Below are 22,073 nucleotides of genomic sequence, written 5' to 3'. Positions count from 1 at the left end.
TCGGTCTTTTAAAGTCAGCCAGGGAACAGATGCTTTCAGTGACTGTCAGCATTAATGAATGCGCTCTGCTTATTCTTTTGCATGGTATGGAAGTGGCCCTTTAATCACCGTTCACACACTTTAGCTGATTAATGCGCCAGACGTGTGCCGGAGAGGTCGGCATGTGCAAATTGTGTGAGCGTATCTCAGGGATTATTGATGAGCCCTTTTTAATCTGTTGTTCTTGACATGTCGGCATTGATGCACATTTTTGATTGAATGCATCCTTATCTGTTTGGACTTGCATGGTAATTACTCTTCACAGATATTGCAGATGATTGCTTGTTGTATCACTAAAATGAGCGTTAGAATTATTCTACTTTCCTCTGGAGTGCAAAGCAACATTTGTTTGTATGTTTTGGCATCATTTGGTGGACAAATGTTCTGTCCTGTGTTAATTTAAAGGAAATGTTTGCCCAAAAATGAAACATTTCTGGTTATTTACTGTACCAAAGTCCATGCTGAGGAACATTTGCAGAGGCTGTGGATTAAAGGTAATAATGTAATAGATCAGTCAATTAATAGACTGATCATTTGCCTTCATAAGACCTCAGCTTTAATAAATAGTTTCGCCTGTTTCTCTCCAGCTGCTGGTAGCCATTCACTTGAAGTTTATGAATGACTGAGAACCACAGTGTCAGCTAAAATTCTTTAATATTCTACTAAAGAAAACAAGCCATGTCTATTTTAAATGACCTGAGGGTGAGTACATTAAGTTCAGAGAATTTTTTTTTAATCTATAATAACCGATAGTTGCATTTCCATCATCCTTGCACTCTAAAAAAATTGTTTAGACAAAACAAAAAAATTAATGCAACAGTTTGCATCAATATATTAAAGTTACAACAACATTGAACAAAATGAAGTTCAGACAACAAACCTTATTTTTGTTAGCCAAATGACCTTTTCCTCTTGAATCAAAGGCATTTTTACATAGCACAAACTCCATTTTTTTTTAAGTTGAGTACTGAAAAATTGCATTTATTTGAGGAGAATATTGTAAACATGTTGTTCATTTTATCACACATGATTCCCACTTGTGCAAAAAGTATAATACATTCGGGCCCAATTATTATAAGAAATATCAAAGATGAATTAATTCCTTACCCAGGTCTCAAGGCTGTGCTGTCTTTTTGTTTAACTCACCTGTCACAGCAAGTCCTCTGATCTGAGATGTTGGTTGAGGCAAAAATTAAAATGATTCTCTCGAGTGTTTAAGAAATTATTCTGTTTATGGCTCATACTGCATTGGCTCTAAGCAAGTTCAAAATTTAAAATACATGTTTAAAGCCTAAGACAAGGGCAAATCCTGACAAATCCTTGCTTGCTGTCTTGAAAGACGCCATTGGGAAGGTAGAACTAGGAGTTTCCAAAAACAAATACCCAAGCAGACCTCAAGGAAACATCAAAAAGGCAGGGTTACTCTTGTCATAATGCCACAAACCGTGTGCATAATTCCTTCTAGCTGCACCAATACTAACATTTCTCTTTAGTTTTGCTGTGTTTGAAAGCAAAATGAAAAAGCTTCTGTTCTACGCCTTGATTAAGGGATAGTTCACCTAAAAAATTACATTTTCTCATTGTGCTTCTATGAATTTCTTTCCTCTGTTGAACTCAAAACAAGATATTGTGAAGTATGCTGAAAATGAGGAGCAACTAACATCCAATATTGTAACATAACATACCATGGAAGTCAGTGAAAATATTTGTCTTATAAGCATACCTATCAACATTGGGATGTGAAAATAAGGGATATGCCCACCATGATAAGGGATCCCCCCACCCACCCACTCCCCCTTAAAAAATAAAAAAATTACTAAATATGTTCATTTGGAGCTACTTCATTGTAAATAAACAGTTAAATGGTCAGTAATCTGTTTTATTGTTACTTACAATAGAAAAAAATAAATATATACATTAGCAGCAAATACAATACAAATTAATAGCTATTATAATGAAATAGAATCAAGTTATCAAACCTCATTAGCCATTTCTTCACTGTATTACTTACACATTCTGATTAAAGAGAAACAAATGAATCTCTTACTCTAGATTTTTTCGTTTGATTACATTAAATAACACTTTAAAACTGCACACATCTAACAATATAATGAAGGCATTCGAACAAAAAGAAAGCACAGAACGGACTCACATTTAAGAGAAACGGGCAGCCCCTGGTGCTTCGGCGCTTGGTATAGGGAGGCTCGGCTCTTTAATGTTTCTTGCCACCCTTCAGAGAAACACTGAAAATACGGGAGAAATACAGGAAAATACCTTTATGAGATGATGGCGGGATAGAACTCTAAAATACGGGAGAATCCCAGGAAAAACGGGAGGGTTGACCGATATGCTTATAATATATCAGGGGGATTTATTCAAGTTTTGACACTTTAAACCGTCCGAATCGGACCTCAGTTTTTCTTTTTATAGGAGCGCATTTTTCTAAATGCCATATCTGAAACCCTGCAAAAGAGAAATCAAGGCCATTTCGATCTGATATTAAAGCGTAGCTTTAATTTGCTAGCTTTAAAACGGAAGAATTACACATTAGAGCCTTTTTCATCATGAAAATTGGTCCCAGCACAGCACTGTAATTTAGTTTCTATATATATATATATATATATATATATATATATATATAAAAAATTATTATTTTTTTTTTTCCTCACTACAGCCTTTTTATAGAAACCAATCAAACCCTTGACGCATTATAGATATGATTCTAGTCAAGAGGGCTCTTAAGGCCAGCAGTTTCTCTGCAGTGCTTTTCCAGCCTTAACGTGTGGATTTGTGTTAATCTGGAGGGCTTTTTTTTTGTTTTTTGAGACTATTGTGTGGATGATTTTGTTATGTGTACATGAGAGGTTTTGACCTGACACGCAAGACCCACAGATTTAGAGACTACACCAAAAGTATGAACACAAATACACACCAGCATACTCTTGCACAAACTGTTAAACACAGGAGGCTGTCTGTCAGATTCCATATCCTGCTACAGAACATTCTTGAGCTGCGAGGTCAAGCTCACGGGCTCTGGGGACTAGTTTTCCAGTCACTGTTGTTCATGGGAAACACTCATGTAGTATTCAGTGGCGTCTCTAGCAAGCTCAAAGGCACTGTGGAAATGATCTGAATCATTACTGTCTAAATGTTTAGCGTTTAGACATTTTCAAATATTATGCAGTTTGAATTTGTGATTATTGGGATGTTCTAAGTTTATCAATGTGAAGAGGCTTAAACTGGTTTAATTAATTGTTGCTTGTGTTGCTACAGTTATCTGTTGTTTTGGTTTTGTGGTTTTTCTTTTCTTTTTTCTGTTGCACTCTAGTTTTTTTGTTATATATATACATATATAATTTTTTTTGGGGGGGGTTGGTTTTCTTTATTTTTATTTTGTGAGGTTTTTTTGGGAGGTGTTTTTTACTTTTTAATTTATGAAGTTTAGTTTTTTTGCTTTGAGTTTTTCTTTTGATTTGCTTTCTTTTTATGGAATTTACTGTGTTTTGTTGTGTTTTTGTTATCTTTTTTGTTTTAAAAAGTTTGTTTAGATTAAGTTCTTGTATTAAGTGAATTACATAAACCAAATTGGCACAGTATATGAGTGTTTTAGTTCTGGGCATTCACTACAAAAACATATGTCTGTATAGTTGACAATTAATTCGACCGTGGCAACCCCTAATAATTAAGGAATAGGCTGAATGAATTAATTCAGGGGTGCTCTTGAGACCTGAGCTCAGACTCCTCTCTCCTGATGTAACGGGAGGGAGCCCCATGCTTGAGGATCACACTTTATTATCAGTCATCAACTAAGGGTGCTTTCACACCTGTGAATCAATTCAGTTGTTCCGAAACAGAGCTTACTATTGTTACATTTTTGCTCTTTGTTCTTGGTGCGGTTCACTTACACACTGCAAAATTTCTAAACAAACCAAAAGAGCTAAAACAAGTCACGTGTGAGTAAACTCTCCTCACATTGGTCAGAGTTTCATGGTTTATTTTGCAGAGTCCCGCTGTCAGGGGAGGTGATGGTTTGGTGGTGTTTGACAAGGTGCGCGACGTGTCTGAAGAGCGAGGAGGGATGTGGTGGAGAGGGTGAGAAGGGTGCGCAATGTATTAAAGGACCGGTAGGGAGACGTGCGATTTCTGGGAGATTATCACTCATTTGCGGGAATTCGGGAGTCTCTGTGCTTTGCGGGAAACTCCTGAAACTTCCAGGAGGCTTGGGATGGTTGTAATGACCTCCCATCCTACTCATAATTCTCTCTTTATATAGCCGTGTGCATATATATCCATAAAACACTGTGATATAATCGTGCTCGGATCGTATCGCTTTCTCACTACAATCGATCCCCTTCAGAGTTTGTTTCAATCGAGCCGAGACACACCTCGTTCAAGCAATCTTGCACTCTAAAAAATAACTCAAGCGATCTGTTACCACCACAGAGTTTAATACATTGTTGTAACTTAAAAATTCTACATTGCTGATTATATTAAAACTTTTAAATTGCCAGAGTAATTTTATTAAGTTTACACAACAGGAAAATATTGATAATTACATCAACTTAAAAAAGAGGGTAATTTAAAGATAAATATATCTGTCAATTAGTTTAAAACAATATTTAACTTATAACAACCCAAAAAAATTGCGTTGATAACTCAATTTTTTCACACCAATGGAGTTCTGGATTTCAAAGCTCCTACCTCACTGAACGATCAACAGGCATGTCCGGACAAGTTTTAAGCAGACTGTTTGGCACAAAGGATACTTTAAGGTGAGAAATCTGGGTTTTATTTCATTTCCAAATCAATATTCTACATTCCATTAGTGTTGGCTACTCCTGGTAAATTATAGTTGATGTTGGCAGTGTTTTTTTACTAGAAAATAGTAGATAAAAAAAGTAAAAACACATACGGTAAGCCAGAAAGGCAATTTAGTATATATGTCAAAATAACATAAAGTTTATATAGTAGATGCTTTTTTCATAAATAGTATTGCTTTATCCTGCATGTTTTATGTTAGTTACCCTAGCAGAAATATATTTTCTGGAGCTTGCTCACAGTTGTTATCCAACCTGAAATTTGTATTTTATTCCTCCTGTTCTTATGGAAAATACTACATTTATCTACTGATTGCTAAGATTTTCATACAAAGTTCATGCAACTGTATTACAACTTTCTAGGCTGATCTGTATTTTAGATATAAGTAGGCTTGTATATAAAATAGGTTGGGGTGCAAAATGTGTAAATTTGAAACATCAACACAAATAGTTTTGCTAAAACATTACAGACTACACCATGGTAATTGTGGGCAACCATTTTCATGCCTCTGTCAAGATTGTTTGTGTTTTTTCAGAACATGGGGCAGCCTTAGATCACATTTATCAAGACATCAAACTTAGAAAACCTCCAGATTTGCAGAAAGTTTTTATTTTACTTGTCCTTGTTGCAATGCCATGACAATTTCCATAGAAATAAAAAAAACACGAAACTGTCATCTGTGTATTTCAGAACTGCAATTTCAGAACTAACATTTATGGTACATTTGCTTCGCACAGAAGCCGAAAACATACTCCTCACTCATTGCATGACTTCAAGGCAGACATAATAAAAAGGTATGTATGTTCATTCAATGCAGATCAACACAGTGATGTGGAAGGTCAAAGTGGGGATCTGTCTGATGAAGGTCAAGATGACAATAATGATGTGACAGACCTGCCAAACTGCATAGAAAAAAAAAATAGCTTTGTTGTTTCTAAAACTGGAGAGCACTTTTAATGTAGCTTACAGGTGTATAGAAGAGGTTGTTAAAAAGTTACATTTTATATCTCGATCAGCATCTGGACCCATCATCAAAGGTATTTTTCAGTCCTGCTTGGGTTGTAAAGCCCATCTTACAGTCCACAAATCTGTCTAATGTAAACCTTTTGCATGAAGTAACAAAAATAAACAATTTTCAAGTTGATATCTTGGGATATCTTGGGATATCTTGGAGCGCTGGCCTGCATTATCAGATGCAACACAGGTAAGTTTAGTTTTATTTTTAGTCTAGTTTCACAATTTTGCGAGAAAATCATCTTGAAGTTATTTATGCTAAAAACTTCTTACAACAATAACATATTACATGTTATTTGTTGTGTTACACATTGTATACAATTATTCCATTATTTAAATATTCTATTTTTTCTACAGATAAATGAAGAATTCAAGAGGATAACCACTGTAGGTCTTGAATCCACATTTATGGCCAAACTTGACAAATGCACCCCAAAACTAATGGACCTGGCCTCATCAAGGGGAGGAGCTAAAGGGGAAAGAATCAGAAGGATTAAGGATATGCTTCTTGAGGTATTGTAAATAATTTGTACACACTAGAATAGTTTAGATTTGTGTTAAATTGTCAGGTTGCCATCAGTTGTTTGTTCAGATAAAACTATATTCATTTACTGTAGGTACTTTATCTTAATATATATTTTTCTAATTAAACAGAACAATGCAGTTGAAGTATGGAGAGAAGTAGCCATTCACTGTCTTGTTGTCTATCTTGGAGAGAAAGAAGAGGATATTTTCAAGGAGTTTGCTGTGAGTATTACAATGTTTTAAAATTAAAATTAAATATTCCCTTGACAGTGGAAACATACAAGACAAAATATGTGCTCAATGACTGCTCTCTTTTAGTTAAATGTGTAGGTATATTACATTGTCTACACACACTGAGTTTACCTAGCTCTGTGTTAAAATAACAATGTACTATTTAGTTCAATAAACAGATGTTGACAATAATGAGAAAGATTTGTAAAATGGGTGTGACAGTTGCGTTTCACTTTTCCATTTAAATTACATTGTGAAACGAATTATTCTTATGAGTGAGTAGCTGGGTGCATGCATGTAAGGGGTAAAATAAAACAAAGTTTCCAGAGATTAACTGAAATCATATGTAAGTAAAATAAAAAATTGAAGTAATTATAAATTTAATTATCTCTATCATGCTAATCAATTTTTTTTTTGCTTTACAAGAATACACAAGAAATTGAGGCAGACCTTGAAAAGCAAGTGATGAAAATTGCCATCATTGGTGATCTGTCAACTATGGAATTAAACTACAAGACGGGAACCATCATTGTTGAGGGCATCAGAATCCTGATTGGAATGGATATCTCAAGGTGTTGTGCTCTGCTAACGGGCATAATATATGCTCTGAATCTGAGCTACCCCAAGGAGCTTAAATATACTTGTTAAGTGTTTCAGAAGCTGTTTCTTGAACTTGATGGACTGAATCCCAGTGCAAAAGTAATGCGTCTCAAGAACAGCATTTTCTGAAGCCTCTACTTATTTCAAAGTACATTTTGCTCTTTATGTTGCAACTACATTGTTTTGTATTTTGAAGTCCACATGCTGATCTTTTTATTTCATACTGTTTATATGAATGGTGGCATTTATATATGTTTGTTTATAATAATACAAATGTTACATGTTTTACAATTAAGGTTAACTAATAACAAGTAGTTTGTAAAATATTCAATTTATAAGTTAATAGTTAGCTTTAAGTGTATCAATGCCTATAACTCTTGTTTTGATGGAATTCATTGTGATGGCATAGCTATGCATGCATGCACATTTTTGAAGGCAAAGCTGACGTGTCAGTTTGTTTATAATTTGTGAGACAGTGCACATTTGTGTTTTGTAAACTTTGAGAAGTGCAATATTTAAAATAAAACACTGAAAACTGTGTTTCTAAATAAATAAAAAGCTACTGAAATTAAAATTGCTGTTGTTTAAAAATGTATTTCTTACAAGCACCTAAATTAACAATAATATGAAAACAAACAAAAAATTTAATTTCAGCTACTTAATTTTTTTGAGATTCTAAACTTGAAAACTAGCATGTATAATTATGGTAATTAAGTACATAACACTGGTTTTTGTTTAAATGTTAATAAAAAAAGCTAGTTGGAACAACTTAATTTTTTAAGTACTCAACTTAAAAAAATTGAGGTTGTGCTATGTAAAAATACCTCTGATTGAAGAGGTAAAGGTAATTTGGCTAACTTAATAAAGTTTGCTGTCTGAACTTCATTTTGTTAGATGTTGCCGTAACTTGAAAATATTGATGCAAACTGTTGCGTAGATTTTTTTTGTTTGGTCTAAACAATATTTTTTAGAGTGTGGATCGATTGTTTTGGCGCGGATCCTAGCACGATTGGTGGATTCACATATGCCAAACGAACCGCGCTAACTAGGCAAACAAGACAGGTTCCGAAACAAAAAGTGTTGGTGTGAAAGCACCCTAAGTGTGTACTTTTGAATTGTTATGTTTCATCTACATTGGTAATTTGTCTGTATGGGTATTGGCTATCTTTTTAAAATTAATTAATTAGTAATTTCATTTTTTAAATTCATTTTACTAATTGCCTACATTTGTGTTGCTCCTTTCCAGGCATTCGTGTTCTTTTTGCTAGTAATTGCTTTTTGCTCTTCTCACTCACAAACACCACAGTGGACTCCGCTTTCAACCAGAGCATCAATATTTAACTTATATCTTGCGGTTTTAGATGACATGGCCTCATCCACACTTACAGTAATGTGTAACCTCTTCTATTACATGCTGAAAACATTGTGGTGAATCATTCAGATGATGATTCAGGCCCCGTTTACACTAGTGCGGTTTAGTTTTAAAACGGCGTTTTAGAATGAAAACGATCCGCGTCCACACTCGCGTTTCACCCAGCGTTTCTGAACTGCTCTCCGTCCACACCAAAACGCTGAAAACGCACATCACGTGACCACACACACACACTCTCAGGCAAGCGCTGTAGCCAATCTACCCAGATGAGAGCTGTGCTAGTCGGACTTCTCATCAAGCATCTCCCGCTGGATCTAACCTCACTATATTTATTAAACGGAATATTTCTTTCATCTTGTTGTCTTTATTTAACGACATATTCATTGGACATTGGAATCTATTTGTTCTCAGGTAACGTGTTTTGGCTAAGCGCAAAGATAAGTTAATGATTAATGTAAGCACGTACATTCTGTATATTGACTGATCGCTTGCCTTTATTTCCTATAATGTATAAACTTATTGTATGTTATACTTTTATAATGGCCATTATCGATTAAAACTGATATTCAGCAAAGAGAGGGTGTGTTTCGTATTTTCACTGAAATTGAAAGGAGGCAGTTGTGTAGGCTCCGTTTTGTTATAAATATGCACACAGTGAAGATGACGCTCATATTTGCAGCACGGCGCCTCAACATTTTTGCTGTCTGTTTAGTTGTTAATATTAAAATGAAAATAGGCAGTTCCTTATATCATGTTTACATTTTATTGTTGAGAAAGTAAAACAACGTAGCCAGGGTGATGTGAATGAAGTTATAAAGTACACTGTTCCCTTTGAAGATTTACCCGTGTCCTCGGTATAGTCTGTTTTCCATATCAAACTGAGAAGAAGAGACTGCAGCCTTGATCAAACTTGCGAAGTTTTAACTTACACGGAGAAGATGCAGGACTGAACTGTGCGTGTTAGGCTACTTAATATTCAGGAAAAGCCCCAATCAGAGAGGCGAATGTCTGCAGCCCCGCCTCCGTTTTCAAATGTCTCCGTTTTCCATCATCCACACTGAGACGGAGCAGCAGCGTTTCAGAATGAAAACGGCCTCTCCAGCGTTTTCGAAACGCTCCGTTTTCGGCGCTCGAGAACTCCGGCGTAGTGTGGACGGATGGCGTAACCGTAGCAAAACTTATGCGTTTTCAAACTAAAACGTATTAGTGTAAACGGGGCCTCAGTCTTGCTTCCTGAGACAGCCCATAATTTGATATCATCTACCATCCAGAATGATAACCTACATCCTCAATTCCATCCACTTACACTTGGAAACTAGTCATTTACATATATTATTTTGACATTTTGGAGTTACAATCATAGATTTGTGTCACATCTGGTGTATGTAGGCTACTTTCATGACAAATCTTGTCTACAAAAAAAGTCTGATGTATGAGAGAAGGTAATTTATCAAATAATAATGTGACTTGTTTATTTTTTTCCATTAATAATAAGAAAATCCCATTGACTAAGGCCCTAAAGGGCAGTTTGACCTGCCCCTGCTGTTGCTCCAGTGTATAAAAAGTCACTTTGGAGAAGATAGATGGAGGAAAAAAAGTTCACAGTTGAAAGCCTCAGGGGATTTAGCAAAACATGTGACCGTTTTGGTGTCCCGGTTCAAAGCGTAACCATTCTCCAGCCTGACAATGAGGGTTAGCATGTACTGGACAATCCCATTGACTGCCACGTTTATTCCCCAGAGAGAGGATGTGCACTGTGTACCAGCCTTACTGACTGCATAATGATCAATATATTGTAGTGTTAACCACAAAGCAACAGGGATGTTTTTATGTCACTCAAACCAATTACCTTGGACAGTGCGTTCTCTGTAAAATGAATGAATGAGATTTGGACAAAAATAGTTTCCCAACACCTTTGCTCAGGGCTAGCAGGGACTAGATGTTTTTTTTTTTTAGCTTTTCCTCTGTACTCTTATTTAATTCTTGAAGCTGGTTTATCCGAGTTCATTTGAGCTAACAATAAATGTTTGTTTTCATGAATTAGCAAATGTGCGGTCTAGTTGTTTAATTTTTTTCACACTGGTTTCTTTTTGAGAGGATGATTGCATAATATTTCTACACCATCTGCTGTAGAAGATGAGCTATTGTGGGTAAGAGCATATGCTGAAGCTGTGTGTATCTAGTTAGGCTTCTGGCAGCTAATTGTTCAACTGAACTTTTTTTTTATTATGTGACTGGCTTGAATTGATGGATGTTTTGTTTGAGTGCATGTGGCATTTTAATTTTGGATATAGAAATGGCACTGAGTTCAGTACGAAAAATATTAAAATGATAGTTTAGCCCAAACTAAAAATTGTGTACTCAGCCATTACTTTTTCCAAACCTGTTTGACTTACTACTGTTGAACATAAAAGAGGATATTTTGAACAAAGCTGAGGATGAAGCCAAAACTATTGCTAACTTTAATATAAAATATAGATGTTTCTTTTTTTGCCATCAGTGGTTTTATAATGAAATTGCTTTTCAACCAAAATAAATATTCCCGTCCACAATAGTTTTCTTAGATTTTTCATATTTTCTTCCCACTAAATAAGAGACGTTTATTTATAAACTAATTTCGAGAGGATCACGTGTATTATTTGAATGGGACGTTAACAACATAGGTGCGGATCCAAGTGCAGGTTTATTAGGAATAGGCAGGCAAGCATTGGTCAACACAGGGGCATACGGGTATATACAGATAGACCAGAGTAGTAAACAAATAACAGGTGAGTAGTCAGAAGGCAAGCAGCAGACAAGAATGAACAGTAAAACAAACAAAACAAAGTGAGGGTCAAAACCGGCAAAGCAAGGAAAACACGTTGTAATGTGTGTGTGTGTGTGTGTGTGTGTCTGTGTGCTGTATAAATAGTCAGTGTAATCAGTTCATGAGCAGCTCCCAGCGGTGAGTGTGTGTAATCTGCCGAATGAGATGTGTGTGAGCGGTGCATGACTGGAGCTTGTAGTCCATATACAGGCAGATTTGTAGTCTTTCAGTGATCTGCGCGTTTACCAGCAATCTGCCAGGATTAGAATGCTGGTTATTGTGAAAATGTGCTTATGATTACCCATGGCTGGTCCCACATTAGCTAGCATATGATTCACCAATCAGATGATTCCTAACTGACTACAAATAACCAGAATTTCTTACCTCAGTATCTTCGTCTTGAAGAATCCCACCTTCCACCCCTACTCCTCCTTTTTCCTTAATAGGGCAGCACAGCGACTCAGTAGTAAGCACTGTTGCCTCACAGCAAGAATGTCACTGGTTCAAGACCTTACCAGGCCAGTCGACATTTTTGTGCAAAGTTTAAATGCTTGCGTGGGTTCCCCTGGGTTCCCCAGTTTCCACCTACAGTCCAAAGACATACGATATAGATGAACTGACCAAACCAAATTTGCACCATATGATCAGCAGGGGAGTTCTCGAGATCTACCTGAGCTCAAACACCCCTCTCACCCAACAAACTGGAGGGAGCCCCTGGCTGGAGGATCTTATGAGCTTAGGGCTCTCTCTACTGGTACAGCATGCCAAACACATCAATCATCAGCTAATTGTCAACTCCTAAAAGGGTTATTTTGAGAATTTTTTCCCCCTAAAATTCAACAAAAATGATTCTTCTCTGGTTCATCACAACAACAACCTTGCTATGGAACCTATATTGTTAAGAGTGTACCACTATGTAACAATGGAATAAATTGGTTTTAACTAAATTCATCTAAATGGATAACTCTTAATTTAAATATAAAGGTTACATTTCCCACACATCAGCTTTACTTGAATCATTCATATTTCTTAAAAATCCTCATGATTGTATTGTCCCAAAAGTCAAACGGGCATTACTTTGATTTAGTAACCCCTTGTAAAAGGGATAGTTCAACCAAAATTTAAAATTTCCTGTTAATTTACTCACCCTCAAGCCAAGATGGCACAGTTCCTTCAATAAAAGAGTGAAGAAGATTTTTGGCTGAAAGAAAAGCAGACAGGCAACGCAGTGGCGCAGTAGGTAGTGCTGGCGCCTCACAGCAAGGTCGCAGAAAGTCGCTGGTTAGAGCCTCAGCTGGGTCAGTTGGCATTTCTGTATGGAGTTTGCATGTTCTCTCTGCATTTGCGTGGGTTTCTTCCGGGTGCTCCGGTTTCCCCCACAGTCCAAAGACATGAGGTACGGGTCAATTGGGTAGGCTAAATTGTCCTCAGTGTATGTGTGTGCAAGAGTGTGTATGTGTTTTCCAGTGATGGGTTAGAAACATATGCTTGTATTGGCAGTTCATTCCACTGTGACAATACCAGATTAATAAAGGGGCGAAGCCGAAAAGAAAATGAATAAATAAATGAAAATCAGACAGTTTAATAGTTTTTGGTTGTAAAAAACTACAAAGAATAATTTCCCAAAACAATGAAAAAATTTACATGTACAGTAGGAGAGAATGTGTTTGCTTGTGTTTGGATTACATTCAGTAATATTGTGTTTGCTAAAGCATTTATCTTGTTAGAGAAATCTATACTGCCGATATAAAAAGCTTTTGTGGACGGAAATTCAACATTCTCTTAAGAGTTATCAGACTGATTTGACCATCGCAATATGATAGACAGCTAAAAACTACGTCTGTGCCTATAGAACCCAATTTCAAAAGACAAACATTCTGTTTAAAGCCTGGAGAAGGTAAGTGAAAGCACTTACAGTATACCAGCTGTTTAAATTCAGAAAGCACACACACACACACACACACACACAAAGAAAACTTTCTGAATTATGATGGAAAACTGTAAACATGTCATAGAGTTTGTGCAGGATAAATGATGCTGTTATTTTTCCAACCTGCTACCGAATGATAGAGAAAGGCACAAGAGAGGGTGAAAGGCTGTTCACATTTTGGTTATTTTCATTCCAGACTGCCAAAGCTAAACACAGAGGACAATACATTATACCTGACAGAAATAGCCAACAGTGGGCTGAGAGTGTTTGGAGAGCCCACTTCTGTTTATAGCACCAAAATAAAAGCGGGAATAAACAAGCACCTGACACGTAAGTCACGCAGAACAGCAGAATGCAACACGTCTGTATGGAAATCAGTCTGTATTGATTTGGACTGTACCAGCAAAACTAAATAACAGTGGCGAAGAGTCAACATAATAGGCAGAATTTCATTAGTTCTATCATTTGCTGTCACCCTCCCTGCTCTCTAAAGCAATTTGTTTGAGCTGATTGGTGATATCAGGATGTCTGTGTGAAGAGAATACTGAGACAGACTCATTGAAACACTTGGTAACCGAGAATGTAATTGCTTAAACTACACAGAATGGTCCTGGTTGCTGTCTTCAAGCAACCTGTTTAGACCTGTAATTATTTGCAAAACATGCCAACGCAACCTGCTTCCTGTCAGCTTATAGATCAAGACATGTTGGCGTATAGTAATTCTACTGTTCCTCCCATGTTACGCTCTTGGGTAATTAATGGATGATCACACCTTGACGATACACTAAATCAGGTGTGGAAAATTAAATCTACAGAATTAAGCATTTGTAAATTTCATATTATAAACAATTAGGGAAGTTAAAAAAAGAACATGCCCGATTTAACCTGCTATTTTGACACAGATTAGTTTGAAAAAAATTATAAAAACATGTCATTCTGTCATTATTTGCTCAACCTTTGTTTAAAACCCATTAAATTCTTTTTCTTCTTTTAGAAACCAAATAAGATAATTTAAAAATTGCTGGTAGCTGGCACCTATTACCTTTTAATAGTATTTTTTTTTAAGTTGATGGGTGCCAGTAACCAGTATTCTTTGAAAAAAGACATGAGGGAGAATACCTTTTGAGGAAATTTTAAATTTTGGGTAAACTATGCCTTCAAAGAGCCCCTATTATGGGTTTTTAAAAATTACCATCCATGCAGTGTGCAACACAGAAAACATCCAGCTGAGGATTAAATCTGAAAGTGCACCGTGTTTAAAACTATTAATTCTATTTAGTCGACGCAAAGTCAAATGAACGATTCGACCTTTGGTCGGATCTTTGCCTGTACGCCTTGATGGCGATACGAGATCGACACATATGAAGTGCCAGTTCCTGTAAAACGTGAACGCACCTTTCCCTTCCAACACTAGGGGAGGGAACACATACTACTAATTTATTGGACTTTGTCAGTAAGTATTGCACACTTTATATGGACCATTTTCTTCTTCCTCCAGATCCTGTAAGTGTTTCTCCTTCCTACATCACAACTTGGTGGGTTTAAAATGGTTGCCTCCTTTTCGCTCCGTCTCGCGCTAAACGCAGTCGACCAATCACAAAAGTCTGGGTCATCGGACCAATCACCGCAGAGTAGCATCAGGCAAAAGAAGGGGTTTGGGAACAAATGAATCGCTGAACAAATCATATGGGAGTCGTTGGGATAATAGGTAAAAATAAATGCATATTAAAAGACAATGAAAGTGTTTTTTGACCTTGGATGCAAATCAGACTGTTGTTGGAGACACCCAAAACCAAAATATGACCTTTTGCAATGCAAAATTCAACTACATTTCAAATACTGTATGTGTTGTGTAGACCTATTATTACATTTCTTTGTCAAAAAATATGCTATGATAATGGGCTTTTATTGAAAAAAGGCACTGTACAAAGATACATTATAGAAGCATTGTTATAGAAGAATTCTTTATCTACAGATCTTGTGAAGTTAAAAGTGGAGTTGAGTTTTCCAGTATGTCTATAATTAATGCTTCTTTGTGTGTGCATTTCATGCTGTGAAATTAGATGTCTTCTCTTTCTTATACATTTCCCATGTTCCTTCCTGTCTCTATAAATTGTCTGCTTTTGAGCCCATCTCTATGCAAATAAGCAAATAAAAGCCACCATGTTTTATACAGGATGTCATTTCTCCATGCTTTCAATCATTGAAGCTATTGGACCAGGACTACAGCCTGTCTTTATTAAATGCCAAAATACTGGAATGTTCCCTAACTGTCTTGATTGTGCTGTACTAGGATTCCACCTCTTTAGTTAACCTTTACAGTTTTTCTCAGTTCCAGTTTTACATCCAATGTACTTTAGAGGTGGTGTTACAGCAAGTCCAAATCCTTCCTGTCAGTTTATTCAGTCTATGAAACAATTCAATCATGTTTTAAAGCACATTGTAGCCCTGAATCTGCACTCTTAAAAGTTTTAATTCCATTTAGTTTACTGTAGAATTACGAAAAGCTTTGGCGCTTTTCGTTTTAGACCTTAGTTCAGATTTTGATCTGATTGGTCATAATGTTCTCCCAACTGTAGTCTTATATGGGTATTTGAAGGAAAAACAGTACTGAAATGGTTCTGCTCATTCTTAACTAATAGGAAATTTCCTGTTTACCTTTTATCACTCTTCACCTGCAGCCCATCTCTGTTGTTGTGTACCACAGGGCTTGATCCTGAGTCCTATTTTTTCTTTATATAGTTCAATCTGTTTTTACTGTTTATTCTGTATTTGGGTGTCCTTTCACTTTCATGGATAATATCTGAACCTATCTTCCTTTAAATCCTACTCACACAAATGTCTTACAACTGCACTGTAAAAAAAAAATTGTTGAGAAAACATAAAAAAATAAGGCAACTTGATGCAGTAAGAACTTTGAGTTGTCTCAACAACTGTTTTTTAGTTCTTCTCAGTAACAATATTTAGTTGAGCTAACATAATTTTCTTTGTTCATGCAATATTGATTATAGTATTATACTAATAAAGATATTTTTGTCACATCAACTAAAGCAACAGTTACTGCAATTGAGTCAATTAATTTTTTTCTGTTTAGTGGATGTTTTTTTTCAAATTTGCAAAATACGTAATTAGTACTAGTTAGCATATCATTCTGTTTTAATCATTCTACTTACAAATGACAAACACAAACTTACTACTTCTTCAATTTATTTCCACTGAAAGCAACAGATAAATAAGCTTTACAACAGGAAATAGCACAAACATTTGTAAATATTTTAGATGAAAAGTGCTTCAAATTACAAACTTTGCAGTATACAGACTTTTCTGCTAATTTGCAGGCACATATGCAAGCTTTAACATTTTAACTGTAACAACAGCACAGAAATTAACAATTTAAACATTGCATTTAACACAAACTAAATTTGCTTTGAATGCTTTTATGCACAAATTATAAACAAAAGGGTTGATTTGGACACCAGTTTCCATAAACATTTAAACCAAAACAAAAGTTAAGTGCTTGGGTGTCTTGACAAAATCTAAATATTAAAATGTAAACCTTTTAATTTTAAAACCTTTAACAGTAACTCTTCATAATAACAACACACTACGAATCATTAGCAAAGCATTAACAAATAGTTAATCAATTATCTGTTAAGCATTAACTCTACATTATTAGACGTTAGTAAGCACTTTATAAATACAGCTACAAATGCTGTTATAAGCTAATGATTGTATTTCAAACTTTGCTTTTTATTAATTGTTCCTTACTGAATTCAGTATTGCATTATTTACAAACCATTTGTATTTAAGTGTAGCTGGTGGTTTTTAAGATCATTCAGCATGAGTTAGTAAATTATTAATGGAACTATTCAAATTAACATTTATATATCTTATTATTCAGGCATATAGTAATGGTTACTATGTATGTTAATAAATGCTTTATTAACTCAACTTCATCCATTTTTGTGACCTAATCTAAAGTGAGACTATTTTTGCTTTATAAATCTCTTATAAATGACAATTAAAAAGCTGAGTATCAAATGAACAATAAATGTTTGCAATCTAATCTAAAAAAATAAAATTACTGTAAACTTTAAACATTGCCGAATAACAGAAATGTCAAAATACAATTAGCAATAAATACAATTGAATAAAATTGGATAAAACAATATATTAAGATATAACATTTCAGTGTTATTTAGCAAAGTGTAAACTGTACAGTAACTTCATTTTAGATAAGGTTGCAAAGAATTTTTTTTCATTTGATAGTTTCATTTGTGTATCATTAAATAAACAGAAATGAATGAAATAGTTCATGCTCTTTTTCCCTGTTCGGAATATAACTGAGCCTTTAATAGTCATTTATAAGGGATTTATAAAGCATAAATAGTCCTCACTTTAGGTCACAAAACTGGATGAAGTCGAGTTAATAAAGCGTGTATTAATATATAAATAAACTAATAGTATATGCCTGAATAATAAGATATATGAACGTTATTTGAATAGTTTATTAATAATGTACTTTCACATTCTGAATGATCTGGAAAAAACCACCACCTATTCTTAAATAACTGGTTTGTAAATAATGCAATACTTATGTAATGAAAAAAAGAATCATTAACAAAGTATGAAAATGCAATTAATTACAATTTAAGAATATAGCCAGTTGTGGCTGTATTTATAAAGTGCTTATTAATGCCTATTAGAGTTAATACTTAACAAATAATGAACTAACTATTTGCTAATGCTTAATAAATGATTCATAGTGTGTAGTTATTATGAAATGTTACACATTTAACTGAACACAGTGCCTAAACAGTGGCTCTCATGAATCAGATTTAGTACTCAAATTGTACATTAGGTCTGTGTAACATCAGACCATTGACACAACACTGTTTACAGTATTAGTTTAACATCTTGTTTTTAAGAGAAAGCTAACGTTGCGTACATCCAGTCCCAAGCTCCATGAAAACAATCTGAATTGTGTCAAAAGTGTACCGGAGTTCTTTGGGATAGGAAAAGTTGAGTGCATGAAGAAGGCCAAAGAGGTATGCTACAGCACTTGAGGTATCTGGAATGTCTTCCAAAACAACAACCTCTTCCAGTACAACAGCAATGTTCTGGATCACTGGTGATGCTGCCCGGTAGTCATCTTCCGTAACATAGAGAATGCCAACTGATACGCCCTTTGTTCTATCTTCAGTTTCCTGTGAAAACACAATAAGAATATTTGAGCATAGAAAGTCATTATAGTACTTTATCTACAAACAAGCAAGATATTATATGTTTAGTATAGGGCTATAACAACACACACATTTAAATAATTGTAATAAAGTTATTTATTCAGTTAAAAATACATACAGTTATCTTTCAGAAATATGAACATTCTGTAAAAATAATAAACCAGCATAATACAATGACCATGCAAACTTAATTGCAGTTAAGCAAAATGACCAGTTACATCAAATAGTTATGATCATAAAAATGCTATGTAATGTGTAGTTTGTCTGTAGGAAGACATAGTGTTATAATTTAAATCGTTAAGCAAAAGTGAATGTAACAATTAAACTGACAACATGTAAATAACAAGGAGCCCAGATCTACACACGCATAAATCATCAGGATTCATATGCAACATTAATGCAGTAATTGGACTTTAAATATTTTAAGTGATTTATTTTAAAATACTGTCATAAATTAATAAATAAATAAATGCTGATATGTTGTACTCTGAATACAACAGCTGCCATTTTGGTTGACAAGAATAACGTCTCAGACTCTCGGCACAACTCTAATTTTATGTAATAACAGACAAAGCAACAGTTTCTTTTGCATCTCTTTTACATGTTCTTTCCCTTAACTGCCTGCATAAATCAGTGAGCAGGTCTAAATTGGTACTAATATAGAACCTGATATCAATCTTTTAAAAATAACAAGATACTTGTGAATCATGAAATTTACAAGACACGTTTATACGTAAATTTACTTCTTATACCTTAAGGTCAGAAGATTTGTAATTTCTGTTAATGATACCTAAATTAAACATTTTAACTCAGCTAATCAAAAGTTTTCATGAAAGCTCCAAATAGATTGGCACTCAACTTTTCAGACACCAGCAATACAGAAGCAAGTTTGGACACTCATGCTTTAAACCATTTAAAGTGTTTGATACCTACTTTACATTTCTTGAAAAGGTTAGTTTGTTTCTCTCGAAGAAACAAAGGCAGACCCTCCAAAGCAGAAGTCCTTCTGTGATTAACAATTTCTGTTGTCTGCAAAAACATAAAAAAGATACAACCAAAAAGTCACAGAATGAAAACTGAAATATCATCAACTACATAGATCAAAAACATGTAAATAATGAAAATTATTAACTTGCCCTTTCATCAAGTCTTTCCAGGAGCTCTTCCATTTCATGTCCAAACGCTCCTTTTCTGGCTCTGTATAATTTCAGAAGCTTTGGTGTGTACTTGTCAGTGGCTGCCATGGAGACTCCTAGAAGGTCTTTGTTGGTGATGCGGAAAAATTCCTCACAGATCTTTTTAAAACAAACCAACCAGATTTACAGCAATCAATTTTGAATGTAAACAGAGCATGTTGCATTCTGTAAACTTAAAGCCTAATAAGAAAGAAAAAAATTATCTTTACCTGTTCTTGAAAAAAGAGTGCAGGCTTATTCACTTATGGCTGCCATGTCTCTTCTGCATTAACTTCTTTACGTTTCAGATGATTATGTAGATGAAGAAAAAATCTTTTTTCAGTACAAATCTTATGAAATTCACATAGTCCACAATTAAAAGTTGAAAGATCTCAACTGACTCTATCAGTGTTGTGGTGTGATTTAGATAAGTGGGATCGTAAAGCACCTGCAGTTTTTAAAGCACAAACACACTCCGTGTAAAGACAGGGCCAGTTGGAAATTCTATGATGATGTAGCTGATAGTGCTTCAGAAGGACATCTTCACTTGAAGTGCTGAATTTGCAGTTTTTACACTGCATGAAGTCTTGAGAAGATTATCTTGAAAACAGAAATAAGTTTTAAACATTTTTCAAGTTTATGCCCCCATATTTTAACATGAAACACGTTTGGGAGCAGAAAATGATATTAATATCAATATATGATATTGATGTATACAGAGGAGTCCACAAATAATGTAATATAGTTAGTAATAATATATTATTTGAAATTAAGACTATTTTAAACCTAATAGGAACTATTTATATTAATTTGACAGGATTAAATAACGTTTTAGGCAATATTTTATAAAAAATATATATATAAACTACATTTACATATTACTTTATCTAATATAATCTGAATATCCGTGCTTTATATATGCGTCACAAATTTATAAGTACAACTTACGGTCTCACTCGCTCTTAGTGATGGGAAGTTCAGATCATATTACTGATTTGGACCTTTGAGTCTCGTTCGTTGAGATGAATAAATCTTTTTTTCAAGTCATTTCCATCAATTTGCCAAAATATTATTAAAATGATACAAGTTATTCCAAACGCATCCACAACTAGCCCAGTCATAACTTGAATGCTATAAGAAAAAGAAAATAATCGTTTGTTTACCTAGTCTTTTGTCTATGATTATGTGAGCTCAGCTCTTCTGTCAGGTCTTCAAATTTGAGGGGTTCGCCTACGTCACACAGACAGAACCATATAAGCTTAACCAAAGCACAGTCTGAACCGAAAGGAGCCATTAGTTCACTTTTCGAGTCATCTGGTTTTTGACTCGTTCGTTCATCACGTGACAGCATGTAAAGAGAGATGACTCAACGCAGAGGACTTGAAAGATGATTTAAAATTTTTTCCGGCTCTGATTGCATTTCATTGCCTAATGTCTTTAAAGTGATGAACGAATGACTTAAACCCGTTAGAGGACTCGATAAATGAACTAATCTTTTCCTCCACCTGCACTAATGTGCGCATGCGCGAGTGAACAAATCACTCCCAGAGAGGACTCGTCGTTCTCGAGTCATACAAAAGATTCGTTCAAAATGAACGAATCGTTCAAGAACGACCCATCACTAGGCGGTGCACACACAGAGAGAAGCACGTAAAATGAGAAAAATGTAAAAACTCGCTAGAGAAATGAAAACGTTTCACCTAAAAACAAACAAAACCTCCGAATTCCCTAACGTAAATGTGTTAATACTATGGTCCCAAGTTAGCCATCTTTTATCAGTGATTAACAGTTAAGCATAAAGATGTCATTTTAGTGTTAACATGAAACATTTTAAACTTAAACGGCACAGAAAAACAGTTTCCGTTTTTTCCCAAGTAACTGTTAACGTTAATGTCTTAAGGAGCGGCACAAGCTTAACTGGCGTTAGGCAAACGACTGTGCCGACCTCACGGTCCTCCGCCCTCTCGAAGGTGCGGGCGTGGGCGGGAAGGATGTCGCGCGGGGTCTACATGCCTCCCTGAGCGATTGACTCTGCCTAATTCCGCCACTCATGTCATGAATACACAGAAACATTTAAGAGTTTGGACTTAGCTGAAACTATAGGCCACATTAATTACCCACTGCATTTGAAACTTAAGCATATGCAATAATTCTCGTCGCTAAAAACAAACCGTCAGGTTGGGAATATAGTAAAATTCATTGCATGCATAGAATTAGTGTTAATAAGTGTTGTTACTCACCTACAGGAACAAGTTAATGTTTAGTTCTTCGAAGAGTCGAAAACATATGAGAAGTCCGATATGGCACCAAGACAAAATGG

At 35.1% G+C, this 22,073-nt stretch overlaps 1 protein-coding gene across 4 annotated transcripts; it reads right to left on the bottom strand.

Moving 5' to 3' along the window:
* Positions 1-16,525: 16,525 nt before the first annotated feature.
* LOC110438326 (uncharacterized) lies at positions 16,526-22,071 on the bottom strand. 4 transcript variants are annotated; one of them, XM_073923772.1, is made up of 7 exons: positions 21,994-22,071; positions 20,917-20,983; positions 20,202-20,353; positions 19,984-20,048; positions 19,715-19,873; positions 19,512-19,607; positions 16,526-18,542 (listed from the first exon to the last, which is right to left on the bottom strand). In XM_073923772.1, exons 5-7 carry the CDS (start codon positions 19,820-19,822, stop codon positions 18,270-18,272), a joined length of 477 nt encoding a protein of 158 aa, XP_073779873.1. In that variant the 5' UTR covers positions 19,823-19,873; positions 19,984-20,048; positions 20,202-20,353; positions 20,917-20,983; positions 21,994-22,071; the 3' UTR covers positions 16,526-18,269. The 4 variants fall into 4 exon arrangements, with proteins under 4 accessions (XP_073779873.1, XP_073779875.1, XP_021325697.2 ...); XM_073923774.1 differs by lacking the exon at positions 21,994-22,071 and adding an exon at positions 20,702-20,785 and having other exon boundaries at positions 20,917-20,985; XM_021470022.3 differs by lacking the exon at positions 20,917-20,983.
* Positions 22,072-22,073: the final 2 nt, after the last annotated feature.

Source organism: Danio rerio, chromosome 15, assembly GCF_049306965.1.
Source record: "Danio rerio strain Tuebingen ecotype United States chromosome 15, GRCz12tu, whole genome shotgun sequence".
Lineage (NCBI taxonomy): Eukaryota > Metazoa > Chordata > Actinopteri > Cypriniformes > Danionidae > Danio > Danio rerio.
This window is presented reverse-complemented; position numbering and strand designations above follow the sequence as displayed.

What these genes read in the sequence shown, in the direction of transcription:
- LOC110438326 (XM_073923772.1), bottom strand. Translation starts at nt 19,822, where the DNA reads ATGGCAGCCACTGACAAGTACACACCAAAGCTTCTGAAATTATACAGA. An exon ending in TGGAAAGACTTGATGAAAGG is followed by an intron (nt 19,608 to 19,714) that starts GCAAGTTAATAA and finishes ATGTTTTTGCAG; the next exon opens with ACAACAGAAATTGTTAATCA. An exon ending in ACCTTTTCAAGAAATGTAAA is followed by an intron (nt 18,543 to 19,511) that starts GTAGGTATCAAA and finishes GTGTTTTCACAG; the next exon opens with GAAACTGAAGATAGAACAAA.